The following is a 19,948-nucleotide window of genomic DNA, read 5'->3' on the forward strand; positions in this document are numbered from 1 at the left end:
TTTTAATAACTCTACAGGGATCCATTCTAGCGCTGAAGTCACTTCCCATTATGAAATAAAAATCTGGGAATTGTACCAAAAGATTGTTGATATAATTTTTAAGGCCCTCTCAAATCATCTTAATGCTAGCATGCGATTTCTGGGGCAGTATATACACATTTATGACCAGCATATTATATTCCTCCAGCTTAATGACAATGGATTTAGCGAAATTAAGAAGAGGGGTAATTTTATATAGATTTAACTAAGAGTTTATTCATAAATGACTCAATGTTCTCCTTCTCCTTTCCCTCCCTTTCTCTTTCTGACCCCACCTCCCACACTCTACAAGATCCACCTTGGGACAAACTTGGGACAAAGTGTGCATGGGGCAGCTGGAGGGGGTGCCAGTCAGCATGGAGTGGGACTTCCTCCCTTCTTGTGCAGTTGTAAGCATGAGCCCTGCTGGCTCTCATAATGTGCAAATGGGACTAAGGTGGGAAGTAGACTCAGCCTTAAGGTTTAATGGAGTCTTTTCATGACACCAGTATGTGCGCACATACATAGCCTTTCCCATCCAGCAGTTGAGTCATTCATCCTGTTCAGGTAAAGAAGAACTCTGCAGAAAGAGATCTTGGGGTTATGGTAGAATACTCAATGGAAATATCAATTCACTGTACTGAGGCAGAGGAGAAAACCCAGATCCATGTTAAGAATTGAAATGGTATAGCTTTATATATGGCAAAGCTACACCAAATATTGTGTCCAGTATTTTTGGTCATCCCATCTCAAAAAAGTAGAAGATACAGAAAAGGGCAACTTAAATTATCAAGGGAAAGATGAAGCTGTTTTATGGAGAAAGGCTTCAAAATGTAAACTTTTGGTTTTGAAAAATACAGTTAAGGGGTAACATGATACTGTTACTGATTGCTGCCCTGGTTGCAAATACTGCCCTGGTTGCATATGAAAGGGAGACTAGAAGTGTGAGTACTGGAAGATATTCCCCTCAGGGGATGGAGCCACTCTGGGAAGAGCATCTAGGTTCCAAGTCCCCTCTCTGGATTCTCCAAGATAGGGCTGAGAGAGATTCCTGCCTGCAACCTTGGAGAAGTCACTGCCTGTCTGTGAAGACAGTACTGAGCTAGATAGACCAATGGTCTGACTCAATATATGGCAACTTCCTATGTTCCTATGATGAACATGATGAAAGTTTTAAAAGTGATGATAGTGACAGAATGAACAGAGGGAAATTATTTTTCTCTCTCTCAAAGCGCTAGGTTTTAGTATCACCCAGTGAAAATTGCCTGGTGGCAGATTGAGGACAAATAGAAATATTTTTTCATGAAATTGTTCATAAGTATTAACTTACAGAATTAATTGCTTCAGGGTGTTTCAATGGCCATTACTTTAAAAAGCAATTAGACAATTGTTTTGTATGTTTTATCATATTGGATAGGTCTAGCAATGACTTTTAGCCAAGATAGTTAAACAGAATCTATATATTTAGAGGCAGTATTCTTTGGAGTACCAAATGCTGAGGACAAACATTTGCAGGCGTTTATCAGTTTGTTCAATTCTCAGGGACTTGGAATATTGTAGGTTTGGACCAATATAGCAAGATTGTTGTCCTAAGTTCCTATGGCTCCTTCTGAGAGTTGACTAAGGCTGTGCATTTGTTGCTATGCTTCTCATTTTATAGAAATTGTAACTGTGTGTAGAAAAATGTATATAGAAAGAGAGCTCAGCTTTGCCTTTTAAACTGCTGAATTGCTGCTGGTGTTAAGATATCAAAAATTATGTTAAGTAAGATATTTTTCTTTCTATTTCTCCAGGTTTATATCATAAAAGTAACATGGTCAGACTCGACTTGTCAGACGATCTACCGCAGATACAGCAAGTTCTTTGATCTCCAGGTAACCAACTGGTTTATTTCTGTAAAGGCAGTATGCATATTATTGATGTCTACATTATCAAATAGTGTGCCCTTCCATAATACAAAGTAGTAATGCCCCTTGAGGATGTTATAGATATTGCAGTATTAAAGAAATCATATCCAAAATGTTCAGACAATTGAATGGCTTTTGGGTTTGAAGAGGGAAATTGTCCTCTCTCTCCTTGCCTTACTATACTATTTTGTGTCATTCTCTGATAGTCAGTGGTACAGTATCCCCCCCACCTGCATCTTTAAAAGGGAATCCAGAGTGTACCTTAGGCTAGTTGTTTTTACTACTAGTGTTTAGTTTCGAACTCATCAATCTCTTGCTACGTTATCCTTTGCATTTTCTGCCTCTTCTCTCTTCAGCCTTCCTGTGGTCACCTTTTATTGAAGTGTAAGAGCTCAGGTCAGTTCCTACCCTTCTCCAAAGCACTAGAAAGAGCTTGAGTCCATCAGCTTCAGGCAGTAGCCTACTTAGAACAACCTTCTGTTCTGTTCACAGAACCCCTAAAACCGCTGCTAGCCAGAAACAGAGAGTGAACCACAGGGAACTGAGGAATTGCTATGTAGATTCCCAATTACTGAATCCTTATTCCCCAAAAACTGTTGGGGCAATAGTGTGTTTTCCTCCTATCCACAGAATGTCAAACTATTTCTATCAGGAAAGTTTTTCCTGTTAAGTATTTCCTGTTATGTATGTTGGGATCCCATTTTATATAGCATTACAAGCTTTATTTCATCTCAGACAAGAAGTGGAGCAACTGTCATAGGAAGACCCCTTTCATCAAATTGTCCTTGTAACTGCCACAGCATTTATACGAAAGAAACCAATTGTCATTGGTAAAATCAGTGATGATATGACCTAATCAAGTCACTGCAGCTATTTCTCTCTGTGGAAACAGGAAATAACTAAGAAGTGACTCATGAGAAAGTGATGGATTTGGTAGTATACATTTGGTTTGATTACAGTGTGGGGGAAACTTTTGATCTCCATCAGAAAGTTGTGGCATAAGGCTTTGTCTGTTCAAAATTCTCTACAAGACTCTTGCAGTAGTTGCAAACACTTAAATTGCTGGATGAGAGTTTCAAAGACAAGTTGTGATAGACAGTGTCAGATCTATTAATCATACTCAGCTTTCAAGGAGCTGATTAATATGCCTTGGCTTTTGAAATTTTAAAAAAGCTGACAAGTGCCTTCTCTTGCACAATCCATGTAGAGATGTCAATCTGAAAGCAGTTACTAGGAACCAAGCAACCCCAACTACTTTTGTGAATGGAGAGCTCTATCAATTTATTTCTCTGATTGTTATGTGCTACCTTTTCTGCAGCAAGTTTTTTTTTAACAAACCCAAATCTATGGATTTGAATAAAGCCATAGAAGGCAAGTTTCTCTGATTTTCTCTACCTTTCCTGCTGTTGTTCCTCCTTGGCCCAAGTGGTCAAACTGACATGGAGGAGAAATATCTGAGCCAGTTGGTTCCTCTGAACCTGATGTTATGCTTATAGGCTGATAATAGCAACTTCTAAAAAGAAATTGACCCCTGCAGTCCAACACTCTCAGTTTTAAGCAGTTAAAAAGCAAAATAAAACACAAAACCTTCAGCTATTTCCCCACTTTTGTCTGTGTTGTAAGTTTCCCGGACTTTCCTGTTAGGTTTGAAAAGTTCCCATCAAGTTAAAGTTATCAATGGGGTTAGTGTTTTGGACAGGAAATTATGTCTCCAATCAGGGAGAAGGAGTCTTGAAAAGTCCCATTGATAAGTGGGAGGGAAGGGGGGCTTAGCACCAGTGGAAAACATCTGCCAAACAACATGCGTCCTCTCCCATTCCCACTTTAAAACACTGCAAGAAAGCAAAAACAAAAAAACCCTCCACCCTTATATTTTTGTTCCTAAGCACATTAGGTGTTTTTGTTGTGTGTATTGTCTTGCAGGACATTGGCACACATGGACAGCAACATTTTCAAAAGAGTTTAGTGGGAGGCATTGGTGACCATTGCATATTAGAGATGTGTACATATTATAAAATATATTTATTTAAAACATGTTATTTTAATCCCACCTTTCCACAGTTGTTCAAGATCTCTCACAATATTATTGGAGGAAAAAACACTTACAAAAATGCATTGAACTAAAAAGAGTCCAGAACTGCAAACAGGCAATATATATTATTGATGCACATGTTGTATCCAAAGAGATGTTGTGTCCAAACACAATGGACACAACATCCCTTTGTCCAAAAACACATGTTGTGTCCAAAGCATGTTATCTTGCTTACTGCTTTGTAGGTAATGATGAGGGACAGGTTTAATACTCAAGAATGAAGGAGGAAGGGTGACCATCTGGCTGCCTCTCTTTAAAAATAAATTCTCTAGGAACTATTTAAAGTGATTCCTGGTAAATCAATATTCCCTAAGGTGCAAACAACAATGTATACTTATCATTCGAGGATAAAATGTCTATAGAAATATGATCTTAACAAAGATGGGATTCTTTTTGTTCTTCATTACTCTTCTTAGGGTGAAAATATGCTCCAGTACTGTGGCATGCCTGGCTCCATAATCTCTCTCTCCATTCTCTGACACTTTCACAATGGATGTGGTGCAATGGGCTTTCTCTGTTGCAGTCTCATTGTAGAATAACCACACTTGTGAAGCCTGCAAATATGTTAGCATTTAGGAAACTGGCTAAAACCTTTCCATTTTAGAGAGTGTTTAGTCCTGCCCCTTTAAGCCTTGCCACACACTGATGTACTGAAACCCCACTCCTATGCTGTACTCGAGAATGGCATTTATCTGCAACAAGCACTTTGATGTAACTTTGATGACCATGGGGTTAGAATTTCAGAGAGTGTCAGCATAGAGGTGGGGCTTACCGGTGTGCTGTACTCAGGTACAATGCCCACATTCTGCTAGTTCATGGATTGTATTCATTAGCAATTTTCCTAGTGTTCTTATTGGAGTGGGTTTGAATGGACCCTCCACCCTCCCTTCACACACACACACACACACACACACACACACACACACACACACACACACGTTGAGGGGAGTTTTTAGGGAAAGGATCTGTTATCATAAGTGTGGAAATTGCTCCTTGTATGTATAATGATGCTGTCACAGTAGTTCTGCTAGCATGCAATTAGTTCATTGATTCAGCATTCCATTGGATAGTGTAGGATCAACCCCTCAGCTGAACTTGATTTAAAAAAATTAGAAATGCAGGGTGCAGTCCCCTGATTAACCTCTTTACATTTGTGACACAATGATGTTCGATCATTGCAAGGCCCTGAGTGAACACACGTGTCTGTTTTTTCTGTAAATAGCTTACATCATTATTTTCCGGTGCTGAATTTGGCTCTCTCCCATTTCCGTGGGAGCTGCATCCGTTATGTTGGGCTGATTTCAAATGCCCTGGAGTGGGGGGAGGGGAGGTTGTGAGAGCCAACTGATGAGATCAAACAGCAGTGCAGGAAAGGTTGGGAGTCAGAACTTGCATTTGAAAGCTTTACTAGAGGTTTCACATCAACACTTTGGAGTTTGTTTCTCATGACTTCCTCTGGTGTGTAGTTTTAAAACTGATCAGTGTGGTGACAGGGATGGTTCCTGTAACCAGCAAGAGGGTGAAGGGACGTGAAAGGAAGGGAATTCTGAGAAAAGAATAGGTAGGCACTCCATTGGGACAGTCCTATTAGGAACAGAGGGAGCTGCTTTATACCAATTCAGACCATTGGTCCATCTAGCTCTCCAAGGTTTCAGGCAGGAATCTCTCTCCTCCCTACCTGGAGATGCAAGGGAGTGAGCACCTCAAATGCTCTTCCACTGAGCTGTGGCCTCATCCCCTAAGGGGAATATCTTATAGTGTTCACATGTAGACATCCATCCAAATGCAAACCAAGGTGGACCCTCTTTAGCAAAGGGTGTAATTCATGCTCACGGTCACAGTGCCAGCTCTCATATCATGCATAGGCAGACTGTGACTTTCCTTAGGAATAAAACGTGCCCATCAGGGGCTACCTAGTCTTGATATTTAAGTAACACATGGTGTGTCTAGGCAAAGCATTGGCTGCTAATGTCTCAGGTATGTTTCTATGAGGCTTACTCTCATCAAGAATGCAAACCATGAAGTGCTAATTCTGCGAATTTTGTATTTCTTCTTTGATATGCAAATTGTGAGACAAAAAGGCAGGTGCTGAAACCAAGTCAGTTTTGCCTATTTACAAAGACTGGGGGAAATGAAAGAGGAATCTCTATGTTCCAGGGCTGCCTAGGGTAGTTAAGGCTAAATCCACTCTTACCACTACAGTTCCTAATGCAATGTGACTTTCTGGGGGTGCTTGGAAAATGACAGTCATCTAGATGTATGTGCATTTTCCCTTGAGACTGGAAAAACTTCTAGTGACTAGAAATGTGATGCTTAACCCTTCCAGTAAGGAGAGGAGAGCTGGTCTTGTGGTAGCAAACATGACTTGTCCCCTTAGCTAAGCAGGGTCCACCTTGGTTGCATTTGAATGGGAGACTTGATGTGTGAGCACTGCAAGATATTCCCCTCAGGGGATGAAGCCGCTCTGGGAAGAGCAGAAGGTTTCAAGTTCCCTCCCTGGCTTCTCCAAGATAGGGCTGAGAGAGATTCCTGCCTGAAACCTTGGAGAGCTGCTGCCAGTTAGTGTAGACAATACTGAGCTAGATAGACCAATGGTCTGACTCAGTATATGGCAGCTTCCTATGTTGCTACATGGTTATTAGCAGTCGTTACTGAGGTGCATTGGAGAATGCATCAATGATGGGAGGTGCTTGTGTATTTCCAGTGCTTATCTCCGGTGGCAGAGGAATGGAGTAGCACCATACAGTGCTGATGTTTTTCATGGTCTTTGTGCAGGCACAGAGGTGGAGGTCTGCATCCACACAGAGCAGCACTTCAGAAATGTCTCAAATACTGAAGGCATTCTAGGGAGTGGAGGCACCCCGTATTAGATTTCTATTCCTATTCCACTGGATTCTCAAAGCAACTTACAGTGTTTTAAAATAAATTTTTTACTACTTTCCAGAAGTCAAAGCAGGGAGAAGTGGGTGCTTGTCTGCTTGAAGTGTGTTTTAAATGAATCACTTCCTACTCAGTTCTCTTTCAGTGTTGACCTCTGCAGCATAATTGGGAACTCTCTCTAGAGCTGGTAAATCACTTTTGGGATTAACTCCTCCAAAGAAGTCTGACCACAGCCAATACCTCTGATATCCTCGGTGATTATTTTATGGCTTTTCTGTGTAAGATGCTGAATGGAATTTTTTAGCCCCGTCACTCTCCAGAAATATCCATTTACTCTCCAGAAATCATGTACAATACCGATAAACTAAAAATGCCACAAATGTTATTACTTGACTGCTGATGGGATTTTTTTTTCATGGTGGCTTTTCATACATTAGATCATGACATCTTGCAGGTGCAAGGTGTGTTAGCCTCAGTTTTAAGAGCTCATAGGCAAGCGTTCCATAACCACTTGGGGTATGAAATGAAGGAGCCTCCTGTGCCAGCCTGACAGTGCAAGAGGAATTTTAGGTAGGCAGAAATGAAATGTGACCACACAGCACATTATCCCATGTTGACATTTTGACACAAAGAGCCATCTGAAATATCAGAATATTGCAAAGGCAAATAAATGAAGCTTTCTTTTGCCCATTCTGTCTGTGTATCATTTTGCAGAAAATGACCTTTCGGATTCAGTCTGCTGATACAAGTGAGTTTTCTTAAAAGTGGCAAAGAGAGCCATTCACTAACAACCTCTCCGAATGTTTAGAAAAATAAAGAATTTTATGGAGCATCAGGAGGGGTTAAAGTGCTTTAGGGCTTTTTGGAGGAGGAATTAGAAACTTTGCTAACTTTGCATGTTGTTCCTAAGATAGCCTTGATTATTTATAGAGCATCAATGAACAGCTGAGCACTGAAGAATAAATTCAACAAAAATGTTACCATAAAAATCCTATAATTGCTAGCTGTGATGCTCATCTTTCTACATGGGTCATTCTGGAGCATCACTGCAGAACTGGTCAGTTGTTGACTGCTGTTATACAATGCCCTCTTCTTTATAAACATCCATATATTAGTTGCAGGAAAGCTTAACACTACTATAATAGTTTATATAGTACTTTTCAAAGTGCTTTACAGCTTAATTTTCCTTCCCATAGCAAGTCTGAGAAATGGCCATTTTATAAATGGAGAACTGTAACTACAGGATCCTGCAAGTTCATGGGTGATGTAGATTTTGAACCCAGATGTCCTTGGGGTGGGTGTGTGTGTGTGAATATATGAGAGAGAGAGAGAGAGAGAGAGAGAGAGAGAGAGAGAGAGAGAGAGAGAGAGAGATCTCCTATTTGTGATTTAAAGCATACTGTGTTCTGCAGAACCCTGGAGTTGCTTGGAGCAGTAACAGGTTTCTCAATGAGAAGCTCATTATTGGTGGACAACCTTCCCTGAAAGACAACTTGCCTCCCCCTTACTTCCCATTCTGTTCTTTCCTGCAGGGAAATGTTAGGGATGCCCTCAGATAATGCAGGGCAATACAGAAGCCTAACAGACTTCAATATTTATTATTCTTTCTATGTAAACCACTTTGGAACTTTTTAGTTGATAAGTGGTATATATAAATGTGTGTGCTTTATATTTTTCCACACTTGAAAATTGACTTTGCTACTGCGATGGGGAGGCACCTTTGTGTGACACAGCCAACTGATACTGTACACAGCCCTACTTTGAGAAGGGTGGAGGCAACCTTATGACTGACACAAATAAATAACCATTTATTTATTATTTCTCTGTGTAAACCGCCCTTAGCCATTTTTGGAAGGGTGGTATAGAAATCGAATGAATGAATGAATGAATGAATGATAGTCAATTAGCACTGTGCAAATCCGGCTATTCTCAGACAGGTTTCCCCCAGCACTATCCTGGTGAGAAGATTACAGGAGCCCCTTGTTATGCATGGTTTCAACAACCGTGGATTAACGTATCCGTGGACAAGTCTTAGAGACATGGTTTCTTTATCCGTGGTATAAAAATAGGCTAAAATTTACCTATTCATGGTTGCTAAGTGGCCAGAAATGACTGGGAAATTACTTCCACTGTATTTCCAGCTGCCATTTTAGAGCACGGAGTCATTTTGTGGCTCTTTCTTAAAAAAAACCAAAAACCATTTTGAACCAGTATCCACCAAAAATTTGGCCAGTTGGGGGAGGCATTCCTGGAGCCCTGGAGAGCAAAATAAAGTAAATGTAAAGTGTGCTGTCGAGTTGGTGTCGACTCCTGGTGACCACAGAGCCATGTGGTTGTCTTTGGTATAATATAGTGGGGTTTACCATTGCCTCCTCCTGCACAGTATGAGATGATGCCTTTCAGCATCTTCCTATATCACTGCTGTCCGATATAGGTGTTTCCCATAGTCTGGGTAACATACCAGCAGGGATTTGAACCAGCAACCTCTGACTTGGTAGTCAAGCCATTTCCCTGCTGCACCATTAGGTGGCACAAGAGCAAGATACTGTGTTTTTAAACTCTTCTTTCTCCCCCCACACCCCACACACCCCAACGTTTTTGGTGTTTGTTGTTGTTAGGAACCTAACCCCTGGATTCCCATGGGATAAGGTTTCTTTCTTCAGTACCCGTGGTAATAGGCAAGTACCCGTGGTAATAGGCAAGGTTTCAGTACCCGATGTAATAGGCAAGAACAAAAACCCCACAGATAGAGAGGGCTACCTGTATATATGTGGTGCATATGTTTCCATAACAGGCTCACTGCTGAAATCATGTATGTCTATCACATTGTGACTAGAGGAAAGTACCTTCACTATTGGCTCTGCTAGTTTCCAGCTGTCTGTTTGACTTGGGGACAGGGAACCACTTTATTATTTATGTATTTTTCTATGTAAATTGCTTTGAGAACAAATATGTTGATAACTGGTATATAAATATTTGTAGTAGTTGTTTCCAGTTTGTGAGGAATAAAAGGTGTGAGCCCATGATAAGATGCAGAAAGAATGGGCAAATTGATGACTGAGTCAAAGAGTGGTTTATCTAAACTGGTTTAATTTTTTGTTTTAAATATAATTTTCCCTCAGATGCTAGGAAGCAGTGCTTTAAGTTACCACCCAGCTCAGGGAATACATCATTACCGTCAATATATAAAAGCAACAGTTTATCATTCCTGTTTCTGCTATTGTTAAACATTCCCCATTGGAAAGCAGTCTGTTTGGTTTCCAGTTTTTGTTTTTGAGGGAACTTCACCCAGCAAATGACAACATAGTCATTTCAAAGGAAACTGCCTGCCTTGATACAGTAGATGCCAAAGATAATTATGAAAGCCATTGATTTCCCATGATTGGCCAATAAAGAAAGTCTTTTAAATTCACCCCATTGCAAGCTCTTATCCTCCCTCCCTGTACTTATTGCTGAAAACAGTTGTATCACAGAACAGTTGTATTACAATTGTGTAGTGAGTGGCCAGAGTGTGTAAGTAACTGCATCTTGAATGATTGTGTAGAAAAGAGAATTTCAGAAGATGTACTCCCATTCAGTCAATACAGCAGATTTGAAGTATAAATAATAAATAAGTAGGGCTATATTTTATTGCAAACTATTCAGAATGTTGCTATAGAGAAGTATAGACATTCAATCAATAAGTATGTGCATTAGATTAATGTACACTGACTTAAACCAGTTTGACCGTATTAGTAGGATAATAAGGTCAAACTGCACCTCCCTAGGACCCAGATGCTTTTAAAACATTAGCAAAACATAAAGGAGCTCATTAATGGTGCCACATCAGTCTGAAGGAAGGTATGGAGTAAAGTGCCTCATTGCTTTGTCCTCATGAGCTTTGTGATGTTCGACATTTTTATACCTTACTTGGATAAGGGGCTAGAGGAGATGCCTATCAAATTTGCAGATGACATGAAGCTGGTCGGGGTGTGTGTGTGTGGAATAACTAACACTGCAGAAGACAGAATCGAGACTCAACCTGATCTGGAAAGGCTAGAACATTGGAAGCGCTGCCACCCCTGATTCTTGCCTTAAGATTTCTGTGCCTCAGGGCATATGTGGGTTAGAAATGTCTATCCCAAATAAATGAAAAAGCTGAAATCCTCATGACTTTTTATAAAGACTTACTAGTCCTGGAAAATTATATTGCAGGCTGATTTACTAGTCCTGGAAAATTACATTGCAGGCTATGTGTTGCTTCCATTACACTGGGGAGAGACCTAGTCCCAAGAACTGGGTAGTGAAAAGGCCAATCCCGCATCAAAAGACCAATCTATGATATTTTGACTTTTCTCTAGTTCCTTGAAATATCATATCAAGACCAGGTTTGGAAGTACAAAGTTCTCTTGAGGTCTTTGAACCTTTAGATTCACACTCCTGAATGATGATCTGCAAAATCCATCTTCTGGACAGTTAAAGATATATGTGCAGGGCGGCCAAGATCTGACTCCATGAGTAGTATGCCAAGTGTTAATAGGAAATTCAAATACAAACTACAAAGCAGTTCAGATTTCAAACAAAAAGTGAAATAACTCATGAATAGTAATTCCTTTGGCACATGTAATCTCAACAAAGCTGTGGCAAATCCCATTATTAGATGCTAATATCCAGGATTTTGAGATAAGGCAATTTAGCTTGGATCCACTTGCAGATAAAAATCAAAGTAACTAGGAGATACTGGAATCATCAGGCAATCAAACAGGACATTGTAATGCTCCCCCTCTATCCAATTCTGCACCCCACCAACCCATAACACGGATTAACTGTGCCCTTCAAAGTATACCAGTGTGTTCATTGGAGATATTTTTGTGTGGTTCATGGCAAAAACACAATGGCCACATGAAGTGAGCTGTCATATTTTGTAGCTGTGTATCAATGCAACTATAATGCACAATGCACATATTCCTGATTTGGAAGGTTAGAGCTGACTACAAGCACCAGCTGTTATGTGCATCAGATTGTCCCATGTGCCATCCAGGAGATGAAGGTAGCATCTCCATGCTAGCAGTTCACATTATTGGTGCTGAAGATACTACTGGCCAATGTACAAGGTAAGATACTGTTTAAGCTTTGCACTTGTTCCTTGGAGCAGTCCTTTCTGGTGACTTTTAGGGAGGGGTTATAAACTTTAAAATCAGATCCTCACAAACTTTTGATTGTTGGAACGAGGGAGATTTTACACATGTGATGGGTGCAATTTGGTCAGCTCAGAGAGAGGAACTGGCAGCAACAGCCAGTGAGTCAGTAATGAGACCGGGTGTGAAGGAAAAGCCAATTAGATTATGCAACAGGAAGTAATGGGAGAGTTTAAACATTCTGGGAGGTGTTAGGGTATTGGCTTTCTAAGGCTTCAGAAGCAGGGAGGAACCAGTTGCAGTGATCTTCTTGGAGTGTGGGAAGAAATACTGTTTAGCGCTTCCAAGACAGCAAGAAATACAATTATGAACATATGAAGTTGCTTGATACTGAGTCAGACCATTACCCCCACCCCCCAAATCTCTTTTTTTCTATAGTTTAGTGCTGTCTACTTGAATGGGGTAGTGGTTCTTCAGGGTCCGTTGTAGCATTGAGACCTAAGATCCTTCAACTGGACACGCTGGGAAATTCAATCTGAGGCTTTCTGCATGCAAAACATTAGCTGTCACTGAGCTTTGGCCCCTTCCTTAGGAACTTAGAACCAGTTTAGGGTAACAATCCTAGTGGTGGTAACTCAAGCTAGAATTATGGATGATTCTTTTTTCTGAGATAAATTCAGCACATGCCACTTTTTCCAGCATGAAGATTCAGTACTGGGGGAACTCCATCTCTCTATTTGCCATATGTTAAAAGCATAGGAACTTTGACAGACGGGAAAAGATAGCAACTCTAGCTAGAGAACATAAGGATGTGATAGAATGGATGGAGGAGCGTTGCATGATCTGGTTGTGAACTGATCCTCCAATGTTAAGTTCAGGATTTGTACAGCCCAGAAAATAAACAGTTAGAAAATTGGGGGCATGCATATTAAATACATGCAGTGGGGTCTTTTCCAAACTAGGGCTTTTTAGTGTGGCTGATGCTTTGCTCTTCTGTGGCCTGCTGGAAATTAAATTAAAACTGTAGTTCCAAAGAGCACTTAGTATAGGAGTATATGACTATTTTCCCCATTAAAGGTTGCAATGTCAGTCCCTATTTGCAAGATTGTGTTTACCTGGAAGTAAGTCCCATTGCATTATAGAAAGTGTGTTTAGGATTGCAGTCTTCAATCAGCAAAAGTCTCCCCATCTAGTTTTATGTGTTTCCTGCTTTCCCTAGCCAGTGGTGTTACTGAAATTGGCCCTTTAATTAGTCATTTCCTGTTCCAGCCACTGCTTTTTTAATTACTTGTTTTGTCACTGCAGTCAGAGCAATCTCCCAGGCAAAGCAATTATTTTTTTTATTATTGCAGTACACCCCATCTTTTTTAGTTGTTCCCTTATACTTCAGTGCAAAAATGCATAAGGAATAAAAAGGCGAAGCTTTGGCTATCAGGAAGGGACTGCATAGCAGTACATACATGGTAATGAGGAGGAAATGTAGGACATCACCAAACATATAACTAACTGCCTCATGGACCACTTCTTTCCCAAGATGCATCAGTAGTGCCACATTGGACAGGCTGGTGATGCAACTGCATTCAAAGTTAGAAAAAATACCATAAACCAGTTCTTTTAAAGAAATGGAAGAGCAACACACACACACACATGCCAGAATGCAACTATTTGGCAGCAACATTGTCTGGATGCTCTGTAATAAAAGAGTGAATGAATGATGTTCATTCCAGAAGAAAAAGCTAGTAAGGAAGCAGCCTTGGAGAGGGTGCCAGCATTGAAATTGCCGAGTGTTTTGTGGCATATGAGCTTAAAAAGAATCCACATGAAAGAACTCTGCAGATTGAAGACTCCTGTGGAAGTGCAGCTTCTGGTTCATGCTCCGTCTTCAGCTCAGATCAAGGTGCTGTCATGTGAGGTTTCGTTAGCAAGTGTTTACATATTAATGAGGAAGTATTTTTAGCACTGGGCAAGAAGCTGCTGAGAATCTTCAGAATTTAAAATGTGCTTTTGTTTGTGGCTGAGATCTTCAGGACTGCTGGGTTCCAGTGAAATTATTGGCAGATAGATGTTACGTAAGGAGGAAATTTTATGTGTTGGTCAAAGGTTACACCTACAATATCACACTTGGAAAATCAGGGTTCTCTTCACCAAAAATAAACTCATTTTGTATATGGAGAGTGCCCTAAAAATAATTCCAAATTTTGCAACCAGAAAAAGCAAAGGCTTGTAATTATTATGAAGTATGCTTGTACGTATATTTACATATATTTTCTAGATAGATAGATAGATAGATAGATAGATAGATAGATAGATAGATAAGGGGACGTGGGTAGGGAGGTGGAGTGGCTGTATTCTATAAAGATAACATCTCCCTTACCAGGGTCCCTGTTGGGGTATCTGACTATATTGAATGTGTGTTCTTAGGTTTGGGGACCAGGGATAGATTGGGACTTCTGTTGGTGTACTGATCTTCCCACTGCTCAACAGAATCCCTTACCGAGCTCACGGACGTGGTGGCAGAACTTGAGTTGGAGTTTCCCAGACTTTTGGTGCTGTGGGACTTCAGTGTTCATTTCAGGGCCAATTTGTCCAGGGCAGCTCAGGAGTTCATAGCAGCCATGACGACTATGGGCCTATCCCAAGTGGTCTCTGGACCAATGCACATTGCCGGTCACTTGATTAGGACTTTCACTCTGATCAGGGTGGTGTTCCGTGGGTGGGGACTCCTGTGATTCCCCCATTGACATGAATGGACCACCATCTGGTTAAGGTTAGGCTTACAACCACTTACCCCTTTTTCAGGGGTGAGGGGCCTATTAGAATGGTCCATCTAAAGAGGTTTTGGGACCCATTAGGATTTCAGAAAGCCTTGGAGGGATTTAATGTTGACTCTGCTGTGATCTTGTTGATGCCCTGATGGAGAACTGGAACAACAAGCTCACCAGGGCAGTAGATATGATTGCTCCCAAGCATCCCCTCCAACCCGCTTAGAAATTGGCCTCTTGGTATATGGATGATCTACGGGGACAGAAGCAGCAAGGTAGGCAACTGGAGGGCAAGTGGAGAAAGGCTCGACTGGAATCCGACACATAACGACATAGAGCACATTTAAAGATCTATGCTCAGGCAATACTTTTGGCATAGAAGTGGATCTTTTCTGCCTGTATTGCATCTGCAAGTTCACGTCCAGTGGAGTTGTACAGGGTTGTGGGGACTAGTACATGCCCCCGCTTCGTTGAATCAGAATTTGAAGCCATCAGTTACCCACCGTGATGTGTTTAATGAGTTTTTTTGCAGATAAAATCTCTCATATTCTGGCCAACTTAGATGAAGACTCCACAATTACTGCGATGTCTGAATTGGAGGTGTCCAGCAACTCCTTATGTGGTTTGACTCGATCAGTTTCAGTTTGTGACTCCTGAAGATGTGGACAAGCTGCTTGGAGCAATGAGGCCTACTACTTGTTCTCTTGACCCTTGTCCGACATGGCTTGTTCTATCTAGCAGGGAGGCTGTTGTAGGAGGCCTGGTAGAAATCATAAGTGCCTCTTTGAGGGAGGGCACGATGCCTCCTTGTCTTAAGGAGGCAATTATTATACCTCTTCTAAAGAAGCCTGCATTAGATCCCTCAGAGTTGAGCAACTATAGGCCTCTCTCCAACCTCCCGTGGTTGGGCAAGGTAATTGAGAGGGTGGTGGCCTCTCAGCTCCAGATGGTCTTGGAGGAAACTGATTATCTAGACCCATTTCAAACTGGCTTTCAGGTGGGCTGTGGGGTGGAGACTGCCTTGGTTGGCCTGATGGATGATCTTCAATTGGGAATTGACAGAGGAAGTGTGACTCTGTTGGTCCTTTTGGATCTCTCAGTGGCTTTCGATACTATTGACCATAGTATCCTTCTGGAACATCTGAGAGTTTTAGGGGTGGGAGGCACTGTCTTACAGTGGTTCCCCTCCTACCTCTCAGACAGATTCTAGATGGTGTCAGTTGGAGACTGTTGCTCTTTGAATTCTGAACTTATTTATGATGTCCCTCAGGGCTCCATACTGTCTCCAATGCTTTTTAACATCTACATGAAACCACTGGGATTTCATGAGGGGTGTTATCAGTATGCTGATGACACCCAGATCTACTTCTCCATGTCAACATCTTCAGGAGATGGCTTAACCTCCCTAAATGCCTACCTAGAAGCATTAATGGGCTGAATGAGGGAGAATAAACTGAGACTGAATCCAGATAAGACAGAGGTACTTATTGTGTGGGGTCAGAACTCCAGAGACTATTTTGATCTACCTGTTCTAGATAGGGTCACACTTACCCAAAAGGAACAGGTATGCAGTCTGGGAATACTTCTAGATCCACTTTGAGGATCTCAGGTTGAGGCAGTAGCCAGAGGGGTTTTCTATCTACTTCGACTGCATCCGTTTCTTGAGATGAACGACCTCAAAACAGTGGCACATATGCTGGTAACCTCCAGACTTGACTTCTGCAATGTGCTATATGTGAGGCTGCCTTTGTACGTAGTCCGGAAACTCCATTTGGTATAGAATGCGGCAACCAAGTTAGTCTTGGGTCATCTTGAAGAGACCACATTACTCCTTTGCTGATAGAGCTGCACTCATTGCCGATAGGTTTCCAGGCAAATATGAAGTGCTGTTTATAACCTATAAAGACCTAAATGGCTTGGCCGTGGGTATTTAAGAGAATGTCTTCTTCATTATGAGCCCCACTGCCCACTGAGGTTGCCTGGAGATGTCCGTCTCCAGTTGTCATCAGCTTGGCTGGTGTCCACACATGGGAGGGCCTTCCCAGTTGCTGCCCTGAGATTGTAGAATGTGCTCCCTACTGAAATACAATCCTCCTAATCTCTGACAATTTTTAAAAAGTGTCAGGAGTGTGGTGCATTGGGGGATTCCGCCAGTGCCGTGTGCTCTTGCCGCCCAGCTTTGCAAACGCTTGGCCTGCAGGCAGCCCAAGTGTTCACACAGTGAGGAGTAGGGTAGAAGGTCTTGCTTGCACCCTTCTACCCCACTATTAACCCGGGTTAAAAAGCCAGGCTTTCCTGTTGTGGAGTGCTGGGATCAGGACCAATCCGGATGCTTCTATACTGAGCTATACCCACGTAGGGCTGACCTACATGGATATAGCCAGTAGTATTCCTATGTTAGATACACTTCTCAGGACATGGAAATAAATTAGATAGCCTTGAACTGCTGTAGTGACATGATAGGGCAAGATCCCCTTTTGTGCAAGAATATCATATCTTGAGGAGGGAAAATTTAGTGTCTTTGTCGGGATAACACCTGCTCAGTGAATGATCCTGTCAATATGGTCCTTAGCTTTTTCTTAAAGTCTACCTGCAGTCCTGTCTACTCTGCACCTCAAGTCATGGGTGTAGCAAGGCTGGAGAGGGCCCTGGGACAAAAAGTGAAGATGGGCCTCCCCACCACCATGCCTTCTTAGTAACATAGAAAGCTACCTTGTACTCAGGAGCAGAGCCACCATTGGGTAAACGGGTTCAAAGAACCCAGGCCATGCTCAATCAGGGGCCACGGCCCCAACACCCCCAGCATCTGACGTCAGACGCAAGGGTTCTGGTTTAGCTCCCAAGCAGGGGCCACATGGCCCCTGTTCAGGAGTTAAATGGCCACTGCATTTGCATTTGCATTCCCTTTAAGGAAGAGCTGCTCCTGGCCGCACTGCGAATGCAGCACCAGCCCGAATCTAACTTCTGAAGGGGCCGTGCACCCCCTTCGGGAGTTAAATGGCCAGTGCTGCGAACGCAGAGCCTGCCCAACACACTCCTGAATTGGAGCCGCAGGGCTCTGTTCAGGAGCCAGACCACGCCCCCAGTGTCTGACAGCAGACGCAGGGGGTGGGGTGAGCGAGGCCGCCGCCGCACACGGGCCACTGACGGTCAGGCTCCATGCCTGCTTTTACTTAGTCAGACCACTGGTCCCTCTAACTAAGTATTGTGTACATTGACTGGCAGTGACTCTCCAAGGTTTCATGCAGGTCTTTCCCAGCCCTGCCTGGTGATGCCAGGGAATGAACTTGTGACCTTCTGCATGCAAAGCAGATGCTCAGTGGTGGAGTCACAATTGCAGAATTCCCTCCTCATAGGTATCCATCAGGCCCCGACTTTGTGCTGATGCCTTTTTGTTTTAACCTTTTAAAAAACCCTGTTTTATTTAAATCTTCAACGTGCCCTTGAGAAAATATAACTTATCTGAACTGCATGAGGCTCAATAAAAATTTCTGTGAAGCACCTGAGGGTTTCCTCTTTTTGTTTCTTGCCAACTTTACTGGCCTGCTGTGCTTGTTTTAATCTGGTGGTTTTATTTTTTGTAGGATATTTTGTATTTGCTGTTGTCTTGTGAGGAGTTCGACTTTTAAAAGATAATATAGAGATATATCCAAAATAAATAGAAATCACAGTACACATTCTTATGATGATCCAGGCTGGCAGGAACATGGAGTTCCTAGATCCAAATGGCACACATGCTCTCAATTTTGTGTCGTGAGAGAACCCAGAAATATAGGGCTTGCCATCGTGCCTAGCTCACATCAACTCCAGAGCAGATACTCCAGATCAAATCCTAGATCACCAGTCTGGGGTCAGTGTGAGCTGGGCACGATGACAAGCCCTACATATCCAGGTTCTCATAACACAAAATCGGGAATGCATATGCCACTTGGATCTAAGATTCCCTCTTTCTTGCCAGCCTGGATCATCTTGAGAAGTGACCCTGCCTGGATGGGGTTCTCATGTCTCCTGTGATGATTCTGTTTTAAGCCTCTTTTTTGCTAGTAGAGCAAATCTACATTTTGCTTAGATTTCTATAAAACAATAAGCATCCTTGGGGGGAATATATATATATATATATATATATATATATATATATATATATGGCGTACACGTTGCTAATCTCATGTGTAGCAGCTCTCACGAGAATTTGCGAGCGAGCTGCTGGCAGGGGGAGAGGAAAGTGGTGGCACCATGGGGAACAAAATGGCAGTGGCGGGGGCGGGGGGGAAACTAGAGGCGCAGATTCTCTATGGCTGGCCTAGCTAGTATAAAATAATGCTGTTAAGATTTCTGAGATACAGTCTTTGGTCCTATGGACATATGATATTGCCTTTCCTGAGTCAGATTATTGGTCCATCTAGTTTGTCTACACTATGGCTGACAGCATCTTTCCAGAGATCCAGACAGGTCTTTCTTAGCCCTACCTGGAAATACCTGGGATTGGAAAAGGGACGTTTTAGATGCAAAGCATTACAGTCCCATCCTCCAGACCTCCCTCACTGAAATAAGTGGCTACAGCGTTGTGTCCTAAGAGATACCTAAGAGATAATATGTTAGGTTAGAACATGCTCATTTCTGAAACAAAATGAACAAAATCAGCACAGAACCAATGTATATAAGGATCCATTTCAAGATATAACATCTTGAATCAAAAAGTTGTTTTTTGAACTGATGTTCGCCACTTAATGGCACAGCGGGGAAGGAACTTGTTTAGAGAGCAGGAGGCTGTTGGTTCAAATCTCTGCTGGTGTATTTCCCAGAATATGGGAAACTCCTATATTGCAGCAGCGATATAGGAAGGCGCTGAAAGGCATCATCTCATACTGCATGGGAGGAGGCAATGGTAAACCACTCCTGTACTCTACGAAGAAAACCACATGGCTCTGTTGTTACCAGGAGTCAACACCAATTCAATGGCACCATCTTTCCTCTCTTTTTATGAAGACCCACATGCGGAAATGTTATGTAGCAAGAACCTTTTGACTGAGCAAGATCTATGCCATGAGCAGGATCCTAATTTTTTGTCAAGTTCTGTTCATTGATTCCACTACTGATAAATTATATGGATAACCAATTCCCCATGCAACATTTTGACTCATAGGCTCTCAGGCAATCCCTTTAAAAAGCCAA

At 42.1% G+C, this 19,948-nt stretch overlaps 1 protein-coding gene across 3 annotated transcripts in view; it reads left to right on the forward strand.

The window, feature by feature from the left end:
* SH3PXD2A (SH3 and PX domains 2A) overlaps positions 1–19,948 on the forward strand; it is a 439,126-nt gene that overhangs the window by 62,526 nt on the left and 356,652 nt on the right. For all 3 annotated transcript variants that reach the window (XM_053311873.1, XM_053311875.1, XM_053311874.1), the window contains exon 2: positions 1,812–1,892. In XM_053311873.1, coding sequence (XP_053167848.1) covers positions 1,812–1,892 — 81 coding nt within the window. The remainder of the gene's footprint in view (positions 1–1,811; positions 1,893–19,948) is intronic.

Source organism: Hemicordylus capensis, chromosome 3 (assembly GCF_027244095.1).
Source record: "Hemicordylus capensis ecotype Gifberg chromosome 3, rHemCap1.1.pri, whole genome shotgun sequence".
Lineage (NCBI taxonomy): Eukaryota > Metazoa > Chordata > Lepidosauria > Squamata > Cordylidae > Hemicordylus > Hemicordylus capensis.